Source organism: Monodelphis domestica, chromosome 1, assembly GCF_027887165.1.
Source record: "Monodelphis domestica isolate mMonDom1 chromosome 1, mMonDom1.pri, whole genome shotgun sequence".
In the NCBI taxonomy this organism is placed as follows: Eukaryota; Metazoa; Chordata; class Mammalia; order Didelphimorphia; family Didelphidae; genus Monodelphis; species Monodelphis domestica.
The window spans coordinates 339,722,001-339,742,914 of NC_077227.1; the positions used below are offsets into that span (position 1 = coordinate 339,722,001).

A 20,914-nucleotide genomic window follows, 5' to 3' on the forward strand; every position below is an offset into this window, starting at 1 on the left:
CCTTCCTTCCTTCCTTCCTTCCTTCCTTTCTTTCTTAAAAGCTATTATCTCATGTAAGAGTCAAGTATCACTGGCCATATTGTTTCTCCTTTCTCTTCTAAACTGACTAGCTTTGAAAAACTCCTCATCCTTTTTTTGATGTCCACAGTCAATCCAAATAAAACCTTATCAAGATTCTTTTTTCTAGGAAAACACTCTTCTGGGCTCCAACTACTATAGGCTAACTTTTGAGGTAGTCATTTATGATTCATAAAACAGACAGGTAGTAGTGGTATCCAAAGTTTTCTAGGAAGGAACCCTTGGGTCACCAAATCCTTGTAAAATCCCAAGGATCTTTAATATGCAGAAATTAAGAACAAGAACTTCTTAGAGTCTCTTTTTGGTCTTAAAGGTTCACAGACTTGAGATGAAGAGTTTTGGGGTATTTTCTTAAATCCTTGCCTTCCATTCTAGAATTCATACTGTGTGTTGGTTCCAAGGAAGAAGAGCCTTTAAGGCTAGGCAATGGTGGTTAAGTGACTTGCCCAGGGTCATAGAGCTAGGAAGTGTCTGAGGTAGCATTTGAAACCAGAACCTTGTATCTCTAGACCTGGCTCTCAATCCAGTGAGCAACCTAGCTGCCATCAGTTGTTTTTAAAAGTGACTCTACTTCTTTTCTCTCATCCAAACTCAACTATTTACTCCTTTTCTTGCCCTGGCTCTCTAAAGGTTGTCTCACTTTAGTGTTGTAGGATGGATTGTGGCTTGTTCTTAACCTGCTGTTTCGTTCGAAATTTGTGAAAAAAAAAACCTAATGATTGCAACAAGGAATAGAAAGGGCTCCAGCATAGACTAAAAGCTGAGCTCCTTTTAAACGAACTTAAAAATAATACTTATATTTGTGGTTTGGGGCAAAGTTGTGAATATTTCAACATTGATGCAGATGCCCTGTAGAAAATATTACAAACTTCGTCCAATTCAGACCAGAATTTAAGATATGGTGTCTGATAAGAGGTACAGATTATTTAGGAAATTGGCAGCATTACAGAGAATAATAAAACGAACCGCATGGTGGCGCTGCAAACTAAGAATTACGTTAATGCGGAGAAAGACAGTCGAGAACGAGAACAGAGCTTGGTTAGCTGGACCTGGGAGAAAGGACCCTCTGCCCTGCATAATTCTCAGATTTCAGCAGAACTGAAGACAACTGTAGCCTCTGGTTGCCATTTGCGGTCAAGCTGAGCTACAAAGATTGAGAGGAGAGGGCAAAGGGAACAATGGAGCGGGAAGGGGCCATGATTCTACAACAAAGGCAAGTTATTTTTCTCTTTATTCTATTGGGTGTGTCTGGGGCAGCTTCCGAACTGGAGCAGTTTTCCGTAGTGGAGGAGATGGAGAGAGGCTCCTTTGTGGCCAATGTGGCAAAGGGCTTGGGTCTGGATGCCCAGGAATTGTCAAATCGGGGGGTCAGAGTCGCTTTCAAAGGGAACAAAGAGTATTTACAGCTGCACCCTAAAACTGGGGATCTATTCCTGAGAGAGAAACTGGACCGAGAGGATCTGTGCGGCTCCATTGAGCCCTGTGTGCTGCCTTTCCAGATCTTATTGGAAAATCCCTTTCAGATTATTCGGGCTGAACTGATAGTGGAAGACATTAATGATCATTCACCAGCGTTCCTAGACAATGAAATGATACTGAAAATTCCGGAGAACACCTTCCCCGGAAGTGTATTTGTGCTAGAAAATGCGCAGGATTTGGATGTAGGAAGCAACAGTCTACAGGACTATAAAATCAGCCCTAATTCTCATTTCCACAGTCAAATTCAGGACAGTAGCAAGGGTAGGATATACCCAGAGCTTGTACTGAATAAAGCCCTTGATCGAGAGGAACTGTCTGAAATTCTATTAATTCTCACTGCAGTGGATGGTGGAGTCCCACCAAGGTCTGGGTCTGCCCAAGTCCGAGTCATCATAGTGGATATCAATGACAATGCACCTATATTTATTCAGTCTCAGTATGAGGTTCAGATCTCTGAAAACATCTCAGTTGGATCCAAGGTTGTCACAGTCTCAGCCACAGATTTAGACATAGGGAATTATGGAGAAATATCTTACACATTTTTGCATGCTTCTGAAAACATTCGTAAAACTTTTCATCTCAAAGAGAAATTGGGAGAACTTTACTTAAAGGAAAAAGTGGATTTTGAGTCAATTCAATCTTATACAATAAATATTCAAGCCACAGATGGTGGGGGACTTTCAGGAGAATGTACTGTTATTGTTCAAGTGATGGATTTAAACGATAATCCTCCAGAGCTGACCATGTCTTCACTTACCAGCCCCATCCCAGAAAACTCACCTGAAATTGTGTTCGCTGTTTTCAGCGTTTCAGATCTAGACTCTGGGGAAAATGGAAGGATGGTTTGCTCCATCCAAGATGACCTTCCTTTTTCCCTAAAACCTTCTGTTGAGAACTATTATACACTGGTAACAGAAGGAGCACTGGACAGAGAGAGAAGAGCTGAATACAATATCACCATTACTGTCATGGATTTGGGGTCCCCAAGGCTCAAAACTGAACACAATATCACCATATGGATCTCTGACATCAATGATAACCCTCCAGTGTTTACTCAGACAACCTACAAACTGTACCTCCAGGAGAACAACAGCCCTGCCCTCCACATTGGCAGTGTCAGTGCCAAGGATAGGGACTCAGGAATCAATGCCAAAGTCACATACTCCCTGCTGCCCCCAGAGAATGGAGACCTGCCTCTCTTCTCCTACATCTCCATCAACTCAGACAATGGCCATCTCTATGCTCTGAGATCCCTGGATTATGAAACCATCCAAGTTTTCCAGTTCACGGTGACAGCAACTGATGGTGGTTCCCCATCTCTGAGCAGCCAGGCTTTGGTTCAAGTTGTGGTACAGGATATGAATGACAACTCTCCCTTTGTGCTGTACCCCTTGCAGAATGGCACAACTCCCTGCAATGACCTGGTGCCCAGAACTGCAGAGCCAGGTTACTTGGTCACTAAGGTTGTGGCTGTGGATAGAGACTGGGGACAGAATTCCTGGCTTTCCTACCAGCTGCTCAAGGCCACTGACCCAGGACTCTTCACTGTGTGGGCCCACAATGGGGAAGTTCGAACAGCAAGACCCATCAGTGACAGAGATGCCATCAAGCAGAGGCTCCTGGTTCTGGTGAAGGACAATGGGCAGCCTCCTCTGTCCACAGCAGCCACCTTGAATGTTCTCCTGGTGGATGGCTTCTCTGAGCCCTACATGCAATTTCCAGATGCACCCAAGGAGCCAATCCAGACTGATTCCCTCACCACTTACTTAGTCATTTCCCTGGCCTCTGTCTCCTTTCTCTTCCTGGTCTCTGTTATTATGGTCATTGCTATTCGCCTGTGGAAGAGGAAGAGGGATGCCACTGATGCTGCTCACTTCAATCCAAATGGTCCCTTCCCAAGTCACTTGGTGGATGTCAGTGGGACAGGGACTTTATCTCAGAGCTACCAATATGAGGTGTGCCTGACTACTGGCTCAGGAACCAGTGAATTCAAGTTCCTGAAACCCATTATTCCCACCCTTCCTCCTGCCGAAGGAAATGGGAAGGACTCTGTTGAAAACCCACACTTATGAAATAGCTTTTGCTTCACTTAACAATTTGGCCTCAAATTGTTTCAATAGATCTCGTACCCCCTATATTAGCTTTCTTTATGTAGCAAAAAATACACTTCTTAGATATCCAATTTATTATAATATTCATCCTCTTTTCCCTTTTCACATTTTCTTTTTCTCTCAGAATCCTGAACTTGAAAAGTCTTTATTCTCTCAGGTTTTTATTTTACTTTTGTATATGGGTTTTCTCCACATTTCTCAAATCTTTTCCTAATTTTTAGGAATGAATGAATTTTAGGACATTACCCAGCACATTGCAAACTTAAATTTTAATTCTTATGGTCAAATAATTTAGCAAACATATTGAACTTATTCAGCCTTGATTTCTATGGCATTTCCTCCATATTGTATCATTTCCTGTATCATATGTTAAAATAAGTTTTCCAAAATTCATCCTTATCTTGATGAACACAGTTGTGCTCCTCTTGAATTCCTGTCTGACTCTTTTGTTCCTCTTTTCATTTTCTTTTGTGTTGTGAAATTTTCAAAGAGGTGTCATGATTTTTCAACTTTGTTCTTCTGGTTAATATAATTTTACACATAGCAATAGTAATTTTTTCATTATATTTGTAGGATTAAGTTGAATAATATTTTAAACATTGTTCTTCATTTTAAATACTTTCTTTTTATTAGGTGTTTTTATTTTTTCTGATTACATGTAAACAAAACCTTTTTAACATTCATTTTTTGAAATGAGAAATTCTTCTTCCTTCCCTTCCCTTTCCTCTCATTAAGATGGCAAGCATTTTGATTTAGATTATATATGAAAAATCAAGGAAAATAAAGAAAGCAAAAAAGTACATTTCAATTGACATTCATATTCTATCAATTCTTTCCCTGGAGTAGATAGCATTTTTCATCACAAGTTCTTAGGAATTATTTTGGTACATTGTGTTGCTGAAAAATAGCCAAATCACCCACAAATGATCATTATACAATATTACCATTTTGGGGTACAGCGTTCTTTTGGTTTTGCTGACTTCACTTTGCATCAGTTCATGTGAATCTTCTCAGGTTTTTCAGAAAGTATTCTTCTCATCATTTCTTAAAGTACAATAATAATATTCCATCTAAATTATACACTACAACTTGTTCAGCCATTCCTCATTGATGGGAATCCCTTTAATTTCCATTTTTTTACCACCACAAAGAAGAGCCAATATAAACATTTTTGCCTTTTTCCTTTTTCTTTGATATGCTTAGGGTACAAACATAGTAATGGTATTGCTGTATTGAAGGATATTGAGAAGAAAATATTTTCTTAATGATATTCTCTGAATTTGATCTTCAGATGTAATTATTATTGGGAAATTGATAGAAAAATAATGGACATTGAGGAATCAGCATACAATTTTATAAGAATATAACTGAAAATAACTAAAGGAATCATAAAATGAATTATTCTGAATATATAATATATCTCTACTTGGAGATAATTATTAAGGAAGCATATTATTCTGATTTCTCAGTTCCCAGTAATATTATAAATTAACAACAATAATTGATTTTTACATGAGGCTAAAGTGTTATAACATAATTCTGGTGCACTATTTTTAATGAGCTTCTAATACTTTTCTCCTTAAGTTCCACAGATTTGACTCTGAACATCCTTCAAGATAATGTACTGAAATAAAATCACTTCACATAAACATTTCTTTTTTCTCCTTTTCTTGAAGGTATCCTATTAACTCCCCACTTTGTGGGATATGCCAGTCCAGGGCTTTAAACATCTTGTTCAATTGGGTGATGTCAGGTGACCTAATTTTTAATATCTGAATTTGTGGCTCTTGAGAAACTTGATCATGATCCCATTTCAAAATGATCACAGAACTTCAGATATAAAAGGGTTATAATACAACAAACCAGAACTGAAAGACACTTCAGATCTTATTTGTTCCAGCTTCATAATTATACAGATAAGGAAAATGAAGCCCAGGGAGATTAAATTGTTTGTTCAATGTTGCACAAGTAATAATAGTCAGAGGTAGAGTATGAATTTAAGTTGTACATATTGTTCCCCCAAGAAATTCAAGCCAATCTCTTTGGTCATTGTCTTTAATGCATTTTGATATTTCAAACTGAAGAGATATACTTTAATATTATTTTTTTTGTGAAACAAAGCATATTACTGGGAAGTAGAAAAGTTATTTAAACAGATGAGCAGGGGACCAGCTAGGATCAGTGTATTGAGAGCCAGGCATAGAGATAGGAGGCCCTAGGTTGAAATATGACCTCAGATACTTCCTAGATGTGTGACTTTAGGCAAAATACTTAACTCCTATTGCCTAGCCCTTACTGCTCTTTTGCCTTGGAATCAATATAATGGTTTAAAAAAACAATGGGTGCAATCTGATTTTCCAAAGGAAATGACAATTTAAAATATATAAGAAGTTCAGGTTAAGGTGAAAATCCATGGAAGGAGCCTGAAGTTCCTAGAACCTAAGCAACTTACTTAGTCACACAGTGTCACATATGATACTGAACCAAAATTTTCATAATTCCGAGTTCTGCCACTATCCAAGCAGCCAACCTGCCTCTCCTTTGGTGACATTCATGTGAAAATGAACCAGTTCTCTCCAGTGATATTCCATGACTAAGAAGCATTAATTAATACACCAGTAGCAAAAACCTGAGACAAAATAGATGCCCATCAATTGGGATATGGCTAAACAGATTGTGGTACAAGAATGGAATGGAATCTAACTGCACTAGAAGAAAAAACAAAATTGAAGATTACAGAGAATCATGGGAAGACAAATGTGAAGTGGTAAAAAATTGAATAAGACAAAACAGGAAAACAATATAAAAAATTACTTAAACAAAGTAAATGTAAATGACAACCATAAAACAGAACTAAATGTTATGAAATTGTGGTCCCAAAGAAGAAAATATTAGCTATAATATATAATTTGGTTGAGGAGTTAGTTAGCTTTGCTGATGTTTTTTCCTTCTAATTATCAATGATGGATGACTGTGAATGGATAAGGGGAGATATATTAGGAAATTAATATATGTAAAAATGCATCAATAATTTTAAAAAAGTAATACTTGAATGTGAAGTCGGAGAAGGAGAATGTTTCCTCTGACACAGCATCCTAGGATGTGCAACATCAGCATAACATTCCATGAAAGAATCTTAGCCTTTTATTTTGGTTTCCATAGGGTGTTTCACAAGGCTTCAGGAAGATTTTTCACTGAATGAGTTTTCCTGAAGAAACTTAAATACATAGAATATGGGTACCTTGATTCATTATAAAATAAGCACTACCCAAGTAAAAATTATTTTTGTCCTTTACTATGGCCAATGTAGTATGATGTGGGGAAAAGGGGATAGGATTGGGGGGGGGGTAGTAGAAAAGAACTAAAAGGAATATAAATGTTTTTCCATTAATGAATGAGTGAATAAAAGTGGTGTGTGAATTAATGCAATTATTATGCAGCAAGAAATAATAAAAAAAACAAATATGAAGATTTCAGAGAAACTTGGGAAGATTTCTAAGAACTGAGATAGCACCAGAAGCAGGAGAATAAATTACATTGTAAGCACCATATTCTAAATAAAAATAAATCTGAAAGATTTCAGAATTCTAATCAATACAGTCACTCATTATGGCTTGAAGGAACTGAAGGGGAAGTATATCTCCTTTCTCTGTAGAAAATTGACTAAAGGCATTGAATGCACACTTTTAAAAATATTCCTGTTGCATTTATTTGCTTTGCTCAATTGTATTTTGTTATTAAGATGGGTTTTTGTAGAGAGTTAATTCATTGGCAAGTGAAAAAATGTAAAAAAGTATTTATAAAAGTGATTTAAAGAAGAGCTCAGAAACATTCTTTCATATAGGACTGAGATTGGATCATCCTTAGAATAATTGATCCCAATTAAAGTTAAGTAGATCTACTCCAAATTCTTTCCTCTTGCTCAGAATCAGACAACTGGATATCCTTTCTGGGAAAACACAGACAAGATGTTGATTTCCTGGAGTCACCTCCCAGTGTGTGTGGATTTCTAGGAATATACATTCACTCATTTGGTGCTGGTTTTGGTGGGGAGGAATAGTGTAAGTTTTCTCAATGGCAAGGAACCCTCAAATCACAGAGCCATTCCTCCAATCCAGTTAAGCAGTTAATAACTAGCAACATCACATCAAGAATATGTGAGACTGGCTGGTGTGTATTATAGACTCTTGGACTTCAGTGGGGAAAAGAATGTGTAAATGCTTTCTTTCACATGTCAGGCTTACCAATTATTCTTCCCCTACCTCAAAGTCTGTAAAAACCATCTTCGATGGATTACTAAGTAAAAGTGTGACTTTTTGCTCAATTTAAACAGTGCGTCAAAATGCTCTAATGGATATTTCCTTTTCACAGGCTTATTTTTACTTTATATTTATATCCGTAAGGTGTTGGACAAAGTGTCCGAAATCAAGATGCCGTGTAATTTTATAGTATTTGCAACAGTGAGACGTATTCTCTTGTAAAGAATGAGCTAGGAATCTTTTGAAATACATAGAGGAATTCAAGATATATGATGAGAAACATATTTTCCATGTTCTATTAATTGCATTGAGATGATGAGCCGCGTGGTGGCGCTGCAGGCTAAGAAGAGAAAAAATATCGGCAGATAAACCAGTTCCCAGAAAGACAGCCCTGAATCAGTCAAGAAGAGAAGATTTCTTAGCTGGAACTAAAGAATGAGTCCATCGCCATCATGTTTCTGAGATACTAGTCCGACTGACTTGAGTTGTAGTCTCTGGTTACCGTCTGGAGTTGAGCTGGATTAGACAGATTGAGAGGAGCGAACCAAAGGAAAAATGGATCGGGAGGAGGTGATAATTCTGCAACAAAGGCAAGTTCTTTTTCTCTTTGTTATATTGGGTGTGTCTGGGGCAGTCTCAGAGCTGGAGCAGTTTTCCGTTGTGGAGGAGATAGAGAGAGGCTCCTTGGTGGCTAATGTGGCAAAGGGCTTGGGTCTGAAGGCCGAGGAATTGTCAAATCGGGGGGCCAGAGTCGCTTTCAAAGGGAACAAAGAGTATTTACAGCTGCATCCTAAAACCGGAGATCTGCTCCTCAGAGAGAAACTGGACCGAGAGGATCTGTGCGGCCCCATTGAGCCCTGTGTGCTGCCATTCCAGATCTTATTGGAAAATCCCTTTCAGGTTGTTGGGGCAGAATTAAGGGTACAAGACGTAAATGATCATTCACCATTGTTCTTAGAAACTGAGATGCTTCTAAAAATTCCTGAGAGCACTTCCCCCGGGACTGTTTTTCTACTAGAAAATGCTAGAGATTTAGATGTAGGAAGCAACAGTCTCCAGAACTATAAAATCAGCCCCAATTCCCTCTTCCATATTCAAATTCGAGATAGCAGTGAAGACCAGAGATATCCAGAGCTTGTACTGGATAAAACATTGGATCGGGAGGAGCAATCTGAGGTCATTTTAACTCTCACTGCAATAGATGGTGGAGTCCCACCAAGGTCTGGGTCTGCCCAAGTCCGAGTCATCATAGTGGATATCAATGACAATGCACCTATATTTATTCAGTCTCAGTATGAGGTTCAGATCTCTGAAAACATCTCAGTTGGATCCAAGGTTGTCACAGTCTCAGCCACAGATTTAGACATAGGGAATTATGGAGAAATATCTTACACATTTTTTTATCCATCTGAAAACATTCGTAAAACTTTTCATCTCAAAGAGAAATTGGGAGAACTTTACTTAAAGGAAAAAGTGGATTTTGAGTCAATTCAATCCTATACAATAAATATTCAGGCCACAGATGGTGGGGGACTTTCAGGAGAATGTACTGTTGTTGTTCAAGTGATGGATTTAAACGATAATCCTCCAGAGCTGACCATGTCTTCACTTACCAGCCCCATCCCAGAAAACTCACCTGAAATTGTGTTCGCTGTTTTCAGCGTTTCAGATCTAGACTCTGGGGAAAATGGAAGGATGGTTTGCTCCATCCAAGATGACCTTCCTTTTTCCCTAAAACCTTCTGTTGAGAACTATTATACACTGGTAACAGAAGGAGCACTGGACAGAGAGAGAAGAGCTGAATACAATATCACCATTACTGTCATGGATTTGGGGTCCCCAAGGCTCAAAACTGAACACAATATCACCATATGGATCTCTGACATCAATGATAACCCTCCAGTGTTTACTCAGACAACCTACAAACTGTACCTCCAGGAGAACAACAGCCCTGCCCTCCACATTGGCAGTGTCAGTGCCAAGGATAGGGACTCAGGAATCAATGCCAAAGTCACATACTCCCTGCTGCCCCCAGAGAATGGAGACCTGCCTCTCTTCTCCTACATCTCCATCAACTCAGACAATGGCCATCTCTATGCTCTGAGATCCCTGGATTATGAAACCATCCAAGTTTTCCAGTTCACAGTGACAGCAACTGATGGTGGTTCCCCATCTCTGAGCAGCCAGACTTTGGTTCAAGTTGTGGTACAGGATATGAATGACAACTCTCCCTTTGTGCTGTACCCCTTGCAGAATGGCACAGCTCCCTGCAATGACCTGGTGCCCAGGACTGCAGAGCCAGGTTACTTGGTCACTAAGGTTGTGGCTGTGGATAGAGACTGGGGACAGAATTCCTGGCTTTCCTACCAGCTGCTCAAGGCCACAGATCCAGGACTCTTCACTGTGTGGGCCCACAATGGGGAAGTTCGAACAGCAAGACCCATCAGTGACAGAGATGCCATCAAGCAGAGGCTCCTGGTTCTGGTGAAGGACAATGGGCAGCCTCCTCTGTCCACAGCAGCCACCTTGAATGTTCTCCTGGTGGATGGCTTCTCTGAGCCCTACATGCAATTTCCAGATGCACCCAAGGAGCCAATCCAGACTGATTCCCTCACCACTTACTTAGTCATTTCCCTGGCCTCTGTCTCCTTTCTCTTCCTGGTCTCTGTTATTATGGTCATTGCTATTCGCCTGTGGAAGAGGAAGAGGGATGCCACTGATGCTGCTCACTTCAATCCAAATGGTCCCTTCCCAAGTCACTTGGTGGATGTCAGTGGGACAGGGACTTTATCTCAGAGCTACCAATATGAGGTGTGCCTGACTACTGGCTCAGGAACCAGTGAATTCAAGTTCCTGAAACCCATTATTCCCACCCTTCTTCCCACTGAGAAAAATAAGGATTCCATTGACAACAACCTTAAGGAATAGCTTTCGCTTCAATTAGGGTTTGGCATTTGCTTCAGTGCATGGAGGCCATGTTTTATGACTTCTTTTCCCATCTCCCTCCCATTAGTTGGCTTTCTTCCTGTAGCAGAAAGGAGTAAATATTTTTAGCTATTATGTTTCATCATAATATTGTAATATTTTCTCTTCATCTACACATATATTTGCCTCCTCTCTCTGAATCCTTTCCCTGTAGATCTTTCTATTCTTCCTTTTTTAAATTTCCTTAGGTCCCCAAATTATTCCCAGTTACTTTTACTGAGCTATGGCATGCTCCCTTGTTCATTTAAAACTTAAATTTTAATATTCCTCACTCAAATAATTTAGCAAATATTTTTCAAGTGCTCAAACTTAATTGCGACTGTACTCTCCCTCAAAGTTTTCCTATCCTGTATCACCCTCAAACTAATATTGCCCAAGACTTTTTATAATGTTAATGAAAACAATTATGTTTCTCCAACAAGGTGATTTAGACATCTGTTCTGACCTTGTAGAGAATTTTTCCTCCTTTTATTAATCATTTTTAAAAAATTAAAGATCTTTAGAGAACACAAATAAGCTTGTGACCCCCTATAGTTGTGGCCCCTATAGTTTTCATCATTATCCATGTACTTAAAAAATTATGATCCAAAATACTTGGTTGGATATTATTTTTAAAAGGTATGTAGACATACTGAAAATACTATTTTATTTGTGCTTTAAGTCCTGTAAGTAATGCCTGTTTTTGTTAAATCCCAAGAAATATAAAAACACTAAGATATTGTTGAAAATTTTGCCAGACTACACATTCATGAAGGCAGCAAAGAGATATCTATTATAAATTCTTGTGAAGAAAGAAAACATGTTCATTTGGAGACGATCATGAAATACTAAATGTAGACTTCTTACCATTGAATATCAATGACATTAAACATAAATGATGATTTCTAATCTCTACATGTCTTTAACACATATCGAGAAGTGGAGTAATGCCTGGTGTTATTACTCCATAAAGTCATTCTTGTGAGCTACTTTGTATATGCTTATGCCACCTTTTACCTGGATTCCAATAGATTGAATTTATACATTCCAAAGAAGGTCAAGGCATCTACCTCACAAGGTTATGGTGAGGTTCAAATGAGATGATATTTATAAAGTGCTTAAAACCATTCCTGGCACACAGTAAATATCCACTAAATGCTTGTTCCTTCCTCTCCTTCTCAAGGAAACTTAAAAATAAATTTAAATAAATGTCTTTGTTTTCTTTTCTAGTTATTTAAATAGTTTTCCAATTTGGGGAATATGCCAGTTCATGAGTATCACCATTTTGGACAAATTGTCTGCTTTTATAATATTTCTCTGAAGCCTTTTAGAGACTACATCCATAGTCTTTTTGAATTTTATCACAGAATGATCCCTTACAAGGATACCGTGAATAGTCTTCACAATTCTTCCAACTCAGTTCCTATTCAAATAATGTAAATACTGAAAAAATGCCCTTAACAATATATTTCTTGTTTTCACCCAAGATATAAACACCTGGATTTGAAAGTAAAAGAAGGCCATGTTTATTTGGAACCAAAATATATTCTTTAATTTATAAAAAATAGTTTTTGTTATTTGAAAATACAGATTAAAAAGATAAATCAGATCTCACTTTATCATTATTTGGGGTTCAATGTGGGGCAGACATTTTTCTTCTTTTTATGACCTGAAGCACAAGATATTAGAGGTTTCTTCAACTTGAGGAACAACCCATTTGTCATATTGCTAGGGAGTAGATCCAGGCACATAGAATTTAAGTGGCTCAACAATGGTCACATAAATAGTAAGTATCAGAGGAGGAATTTTGACTGGATATTCCTGACTCCAATCTAAACATGTACTAAATTTGACACCATGATACCTCCTTTTTGGTGGCATTGCTATAGGAATTATATGTTGGCCCACAGTTATATTCCCATGATCTTTTATCTTTAAAACCTGAAATAGAAAATGTGAATGTGGGGATATGGGGAGTTTCCAATGTCAAAATATATTCTACAGGTATAAGCAGCATATATTCCATTGAATTATTTTCTTTTTGTTCCCCTCCCCCATCCCCGCTTTTTCAGAAGTTGAGTCAGTGAAATAGGGACTTTGTAAAGTAAAGGCAGTATCTTCCTATTTGCAGAGGAAATACTTTTCTTCTTCTTCTTCTTCTTCTTCTTCTTCTTCTTCTTCTTCTTCTTCTTCTTCTTCTTCTTCTTCTTCTCCTTCTCCTTCTTCTTCTTCTTCTTCTTCTTCTTCTTCTTCTTCTTCTTCTTCTTCTTCTTCTTCTTCTTCTTCTTCTTCTTCTTCTTCTTCTTCTTCTTCTTCTTCTTCTTCTTCTTCTCTCTCTATTTCTCTCTCTCTCTCTCTCTCTCTCTCTCTCTCCTTTTTTCTTCTAAGCTTAGGAAAAACCAGAAACACATTTCCATATAAAAAGAGAACAGAGAATGTTGTATACAAAACTACAACTCTTCATTGCTTAGACCTTACTTTAAAATGCACATAGTGTAAATTTAATGTTATTTTCAAAATTGCATGGCCTATCTTTGATTCCTTCTGTTCTCTTTTGTGCAGGTTTTAAAATACTGAAATAATGCCATTTTTTTTTTGTTTTCTTCTCTTCACCACCCTGAGAGTTTTATAAGAGTCTTTCTCTAAGACAGAAGCCAAGATTCAGTTGCCAAATTACTGTCTCTCCCTTCTACACTGATTAACTCAAGTAAATGTTTTATTATCTTCTCTTGCCCATATTCAGCCAATGGCAAATTTTCAAGGGAAATACAGTCCTGGGCTAAGGAAACTCATTTCCAAAAAGTCAGTTTCCTGGATGGTATTGTTGTTGAGTCATTTTCAATTATGTCCAACTCTTTGTAATCCCAATTGTGGTCTTCTTAGTAAAGATACTGCAGTGGTTTGCCATTTCCTTCTCCAGTTCATTTCACAAATGAGAAAACGAAAGCCATGAAGGTTAAATGAGTTGTCCAGGGTCACACAGATGAATCTTCCTAAATTTGGGCTGACAAATCTTCCTGAATACAGTCTCTGTGCTCTATCCTCTGTGTCACTTGGCTGCCCTGAGTGACATACTGATTCATAAAACAGGTAGGGATAGTAGCCAAATTTTTTTTTAGCAAAGAGCCTTTCTTCCATAGAGCCCTTGCATTATTCTCCTTGTGCAGAAGAATGATGGTTTTTGATGACCAGAAATATTAGATGAGTCTTGGGGGGGGGGCTGCCTTATAGATTTACAGATTTGAGGAAAATAGGAAGCATCAACTGCTTACAGTCTGGATGCTACTGCTTCCTTTCTTTCCATCCACTCCACATTTACTCTCTACTCTCTGTATTTCTGACTCATTTTTTTTCAAAATATTGTCCCCTTTAAGTATTGAAGAGTTGAGTGTGATTTTTTCTTAGCTCAACTAAGTCTATATTCTTGACTGAAACATTCTTTGTACCAACTTAAAAATTATATAGGTAAATATATCTATAGGCATATTTGTGTGTGATGCGGGGCAACGTTGTGAGTCTTTATTACATTTATATGGATCGCCTTGCAGAAAAGAAGTTACACACCATTTGTATTACAAAATAGAATTCGAAGTATTCTTGTTACATGTTCCTTGTGACACCATCTACTCCATCCTGAAAAAAACAATGAACTGCCGCATGGTGGCGCTGCAGACTAAGAAGAGGCCGGAAAATCCGGAGAATGAGCTAATTCCCGTAAAGATAGCCCTAAATCAGACAGTTCCGAAGGAGAAGCTGTGTTAGCTACAGCTGGAGAAGGAGATACACTCTCCTGTTTCTGGGGTACCAGCCAGACGTATGAAAGTGGTAGCTTCTGATTACCATTTGAACTCAAACTAGGCTACACAGATTGAGAGGAGGGAGCCAGAGGAACAATAGAACCAAAAGAGGCTATGACTCCGCAACAAAGGCAAGTTCTCTTTCTCTTTGTTCTACTGGGTGTGACTGGGACGGCTTCAAAGCTGGAGCAGTTTTCCGTAGTGGAGGAGATGGAGAGAGGCTCCTTGGTGGCCAATGTGGCAAAAGGCTTGGGTCTGGAGGACGGGGAATTGTCAAATCGGGGGGCCAGGGTCGCTTTCAAAGGGAATAAAGAGTACTTACAGCTGCATCCTAAAACCGGGGACCTATTCCTGAGAGAGAAACTAGATCGGGAGAAGCTGTGCGGCCCCACCGAGCCCTGTGAGCTGCCTTTCCAGATCTTACTGGAAAACCCTTTTCAGGTCGTTCGCGCTGAGCTTAGGGTACAAGACATTAATGATCATGCGCCAGTTTTCCTAGACACTGAGATAATCCTAAAAATTTCCGAAATCACCTCCACTGGTACTGTGTTTCTATTAGAAAATGCTCAAGATTTAGATGTAGGAAACAACAGTCTTCAGAACTACACTATCAGCCCCAACTCTCATTTCAATATTCAAATTCGAGGGGATGCAGAGGGCAGGAAATACCCAGAGCTCGTACTGGATAAAGTCCTGGATCGGGAGGAGCAGCATGAATTTAGATTAACTCTTACTGCAGTGGATGGGGGAGTTCCACCCAAATCTGGGACTGCCCAAATCCTGGTGCTGGTTATGGACAGCAATGACAATGCTCCTGTGTTCTCTCAGTCCCGGTATGATGTTCAAATTCCTGAGGATAGCCCTATTAATTCCCTCGTTGTTGCAGTCTCAGCTAAAGATTTAGATACAGGAAATAACGCAGAAATATCCTATTCGTTGTTCCGTGCCTCTCAAAGCATTCGTAAAACTTTCCAATTAAATGAAAAATCTGGAGAACTTCGTCTAAAACAGAAACTGGATTTTGAAACATGTCAGTCTTATACAATAGATATTCAGGCCACAGATGGTGGAGGCCTTTCAGGCAAATGTACTGTACTTGTTCTAGTGAAGGATTTAAACGACAATCCCCCCGAGCTGACTATGTCCTCACTTACCACCTCTATCCCAGAGAACTTGCCTGAGACAGCCATTGCCGTTTTCAGCGTTTCAGATCTGGATGCTGGGGAAAATGGAAAGATAGTTTGCTCCATCCAGGATGATCTTCCCTTTGCCCTAAAACCTTCTGTTGAGAACTTCTATACATTGGTAACAAAGGGAGCACTGGACAGAGAGAGCAGAAATGAATATAACATTACTATTACAATCGCAGATTTGGGGTTCCCAAGACTCAAAACTGAACACAATATCACTATACATATCTCTGACATCAATGATAACCCTCCAGTGTTTACTCAGACAACCTACAAACTGTACCTCCAGGAGAACAACAGTCCTGCCCTCCACATTGGCAGTGTTAGTGCCAAGGATAGAGACTCAGGAATCAATGCCAAAGTCACTTACTCCCTGCTGCCCCCAGAGAATGGAGACCTGCCTCTCTTCTCCTACATCTCCATCAACTCTGACAATGGCCATCTCTATGCTCTGAGGTCCCTGGATTATGAAACCATCCAAGTTTTCCAGTTCACAGTGACAGCAACTGATGGTGGTTCCCCATCTCTGAGCAGCCAGGCTTTGGTTCAAGTTGTGGTACAGGATATGAATGACAACTCTCCCTTTGTGCTGTACCCCTTGCAGAATGGCACAGCTCCCTGCAATGACCTGGTACCCAGGACTGCAGAGCCAGGTTACCTGGTCACTAAGGTTGTGGCTGTGGATAGAGACTGGGGACAGAATTCCTGGCTTTCCTACCAGCTGCTCAAGGCCACAGATCCAGGACTCTTCACTGTGTGGGCCCACAATGGGGAAGTTCGAACAGCAAGACCCATCAGTGACAGAGATGCCATCAAGCAGAGGCTCCTGGTTCTGGTGAAGGACAATGGGCAGCCTCCTCTGTCCACAGCAGCCACCCTGAATGTTCTCCTGGTGGATGGCTTCTCTGAGCCCTATATGCAGTTCCCAAATGCACCCAAGGAACCAATCGAGTCGGAGTCCCTCACTCTTTATTTGATTATTTCTCTGGTTTCAGTGTCTTTTCTATTTCTGGTCTCTATTATCCTGTTTATCACCATAGGACTGTGGAAAAGAAAGAAGGGTGAAGGAAATGATTACTTTCCATCCAGTGTCCCCTTCCCAAGTTATTTGGGGGATGTTAGTGGTACTGGGACCTTGTCTCAAAGTTACCAGTATGAAGTGTGTCTGACCAGTGGTTCAGGGACAAATGAGTTCAAGTTCTTGAAGCCAATTATTACCAACTTCCCTCTTCAGAAATCTGGGAGTGGCACAGAGGAAAATCAAACATCTTAGAATAACAATCAGAAATGCAGTTTTACGAGAAGACTTTGGGTGTCTTTTTTCTCCAGTCAGTTGCACTCACTCATTCCATTTTCTTAAGAAGTTCACTACACAACTTTTAAATTATTTTTTATTTGTATTAGTATTAGAAATGAAGTAGCATTCTTAGATAATGAAAATTCTGTTGTCAATCTCACTACAAAATCAAGCTATAAAATCTTAGTTACTGGCAAATTTGTCTTTTTAAAAATTAAACAACCCACATTTTAAATGCATGTCCATTTTTTTCTTCAGTTACACTTTTTTATTCCTTTCTTTTATCTTTTTATCATTAGATTTTTAACCCTGGAAGAACAATGAGCTGGAATAACTTAGATAATGGTCTAATGTGGGCTTTGGCATTGCTATGTGGCATCTTCCTGTACACAGTTTCTTTATGTGAAAATAATATGCTGGACTAGATTATACCTAAAATCCCTTCTAATATTAACCATTTGTTGTCCTATTGTTCTTATTAAACATATAAAATATACAAGAAAAGTTGCCTTCATTTTAAGGAACAGAGAGATGTTTGAGAATGCCTCCCTCCCCTTAATCCTGCCTTGATAGGCTACCAAAATGGACAATTTTTTGTTTCCTTTTACTTATACTATCTAACTGACCTTTTATAACCCGTGGTATAAACATTTGGACCTATTTGCACCATTTATGTTGAAAACTAGGCAGACTAATATCATTTAGAGCCCTTTTCTCCACCCAGAGTAAATTAGACACTATATCTTGTAGATATCTACACCGACATTTTCAATCAAACATTGCTCATTGTTATAAACAAGATAATCAACATGAGTAGGGGTATCTTTCTGTCTAGTTTTATAATATAAGATATTAAAATTTGGTATAAAAAGATAGTTCATATCCTCTCAGTTTCCCAACTTTTAAAATAAGAATAATAGCAGTAGATACCTTGAAGTATTGTTGTATCAAATGAAATTATTATATACATGTAAGTCATTTTTTCAGAGCTTAAAGTGCTATAGTAGTTTACATTCAGGGTCAACAGAGCTACTGACTACTTTATTATATTTTCACATTGGTTTACATGAAATCAATTAGAACAAAAACCAAGCAATCTTTTCTGTATAATAATGGCTACAGTGAAAATATAAAATAAAGAGCCATCATAAGACATTTAAAACTTTTAAGTAGCAAGTATAGCTGAGCTCTCAAAAAATGAGCCACCATTACACATTTTGTTCTTATTATTCAGTAGTTTTAGTCATGTCTGACTCTTCATGACCCCATTTGGGATTTTTTGGGCAAAGATACTGGAATGGTTGGCCATTTCCTTCTCCAAATCATTTTTTACACATGAGGAACTGAGGCAAACAAGGTTAAGTGAGTTGCCCAGAGTCCTACTAAGTCTGAGGCCAGATTTGATCTCAGGGAAATGTCTTCCTGACTCAAGATTTAATAATCCTTCCAATGTGCCACCTAGCTGTTTTCACTATACATAACCAAGGGAAATATATCTGAAGGCATCTGGAGTTCACATCTGAAAATGGGTGAAGATTATAAGAAAATTTAGTGTATCTGGCACAGGGATGTGCTGGAGTCAGCTCTAATGAATTTTCTAAATGTGACTGTTAAATTTTCAATATATTTATTTTTACCCTAGATATCAACAATTGCTACAAATGAGGGCTTGGATAATTGTTTGTTGGTTGTCTAGATTTAATAAAGTATTAACCATGCAGCTTGAAAGTGTGTGTGCAAACATTTTTCATCTGAAAATTTGCTTGTTAAACATTTATCAATACACTCCTTTATTACTCTATTAACATTGATTGAACTTAAAAGGAAAACAATAGAAGGTTTAGGGAATGAGTTCATCGCCAAGCAGTAGGGTAACAAGGAGAACAAGTTATTGACTTAGTATTATAGTTATTAAAGTTAAATTAATTTTTAAATAATGCTCTAGGTTTTACAAAATGCTTTACATCCATTATAAAACTGAGCCCCACTGCATGCCTTATCTGATTCCCTTAATTTCTAAGGCACACCTCATAGTCTTGGTAAAACACTAATTATGTCACCCTGGGTTTTCCAGACATTTTCATACTCAAATAGAATATTTGAAACACTGTATGAGAACCCATGGTGCCACTGCACATTAAATTAATTGTGTGAAGCAGAGCTAGTCCATGTTTGTTGAAGGCACAGCAGTGTCTGAAGGAGAGACAATTCATCAGAAAAGGCAACTTTTGTTTTTCTTAGTTTTGTCCTTTCTGTTTGGGAGAGCTTGAACAGATTTCAATGGAAGAGGAAAAGGAGAGTGAAGAAAAAGAGAACCATTGTAGATAATGTGGGAGTGGTAGGGCAAATTTTCTTTGAAGATAAAAGGAAGCATTTTCAGTTCAATCATGACAACAGATTTTTGGTTTTATAAGAAAAACTGACTAGGAGGGGCTGAATGACCCCTCTAACCTACCTTTCCAGATCTCACCAGAAAAGGCCTTGCAGTTCTTCCAGGCTGAGCTGTGAGTGGGAGACACAAATTTCCATTTCCATGGCAAATTAATACTTAGCTGCTTACTAAAATTTCCAGAAATGGTCATTTGTTTGGAAAAGACTAGAGATTTCAATGCAGGAAACACTAGTTTTCAGAATTATACAATCATCACTTATCCATCTATTCTGGAAAGCAATTTGGAACTACACAAAAAGGACTATAAAATTGTTTCTACTCTTTGATACAACAATATCACTACCATATCTGTACCCCAAACAGATTTTTAAAAGGAAAAGGAACCTATTTGTACAAAAATATTTATGGCAGATTTTTTTTGGTGGCAAACAATTGGAAATTATGAGGATGTCCATCACATAGGGAATGACTGAATGATGGTAATGGAATGCTATTGTGCTATAATAAATAACAAGTCCGATGATTTCTGAAAAATCTGGAATTTCTTATATGACTGAATGCAAAGTGAAGTGAGCAGAACTTGAAATACATAGTCACAGCAATATTTTATGATGATCAACCATAAACAACTTAGCTATTTTCAACGATACAAAGAACTAAGACTGTTCCAAAGAGATCATGATGAAAAATGCTGTCCACTTCCAGAGGAAAAAAAAATTGTATATTCTGAATGCAGATTGAGGTATAACATTTCTCATTTTATTTTCTTTATATTTCAAAAAAATGTGCCTTCTTCCACAACATCATGAATATGAAAAATTTTTTAAAAGAATTATACAATCACCTCAATTCATATTTTCACATTCTAATCTCTATGGCACTGATGGCAGAAGTATCTGGAGCTCATGATGGATAATGTATTGTATTGATAGGAAGAGTCTGTGTTTAGATTAATCCTCATGACTGTAGATGGTAGGTCTGGGATTCTTCAAATCTAGTTTTTGATTATCAACCTCAATGGCAATGCTCTTGTGTTTGTTAGGACCTTACAAAAGGTAGTCTCTGAAAATATCCCAATAGGTTCCTTCATGATGGCTAAAGATTCAGATGTGAGAAATTATGGGAAAATATCTTTGCATTTTCTATGATTCTGAAGAAATTTTATAATGTTCCCATTGAATTCGGAAAAAGGGGAAATTGAATTGTTAAAGCAATTGAATTTTGAGACTATTCAGACTTATGACATAGATGCTGACACAAAAGATGGTGGGAATCTTTCTGGAAAAAAAGTTCTTTTGGACCAATTGACAGATTTGAATGACAATGTCAAAGAATTGACCCTTTCAT

At 38.2% G+C, this 20,914-nt stretch overlaps 3 protein-coding genes across 3 annotated transcripts; all 3 read left to right on the top strand.

Moving 5' to 3' along the window:
* Positions 1-3: 3 nt before the first annotated feature.
* LOC100027053 (protocadherin beta-2-like) lies at positions 4-4,480 on the top strand. The gene has a single exon (XM_001377427.4). It carries the CDS (start codon positions 1,257-1,259, stop codon positions 3,627-3,629), a length of 2,373 nt encoding a protein of 790 aa, XP_001377464.1. The 5' UTR covers positions 4-1,256; the 3' UTR covers positions 3,630-4,480.
* A 1,517-nt stretch (positions 4,481-5,997) lies between these two features.
* On the top strand, positions 5,998-18,903 carry LOC100027073 (protocadherin beta-16-like). The gene has a single exon (XM_016428481.2). The coding sequence runs from the start codon at positions 8,483-8,485 to the stop codon at positions 10,853-10,855; it is 2,373 nt and encodes a 790-aa protein (XP_016283967.1). The 5' UTR covers positions 5,998-8,482; the 3' UTR covers positions 10,856-18,903.
* On the top strand, positions 14,803-18,903 carry LOC100027094 (protocadherin beta-2-like). Its single transcript, XM_007473777.3, has one exon. It carries the CDS (start codon positions 14,803-14,805, stop codon positions 17,149-17,151), a length of 2,349 nt encoding a protein of 782 aa, XP_007473839.1. The 3' UTR covers positions 17,152-18,903.
* Positions 18,904-20,914: the final 2,011 nt, after the last annotated feature.

Coding starts and splice junctions, on each gene's coding strand:
- LOC100027073 (XM_016428481.2), top strand. CDS start 8,483: ATGGATCGGGAGGAGGTGATAATTCTGCAACAAAGGCAAGTTCTTTTT.
- LOC100027053 (XM_001377427.4), top strand. CDS start 1,257: ATGGAGCGGGAAGGGGCCATGATTCTACAACAAAGGCAAGTTATTTTT.
- LOC100027094 (XM_007473777.3), top strand. CDS start 14,803: ATGACTCCGCAACAAAGGCAAGTTCTCTTTCTCTTTGTTCTACTGGGT.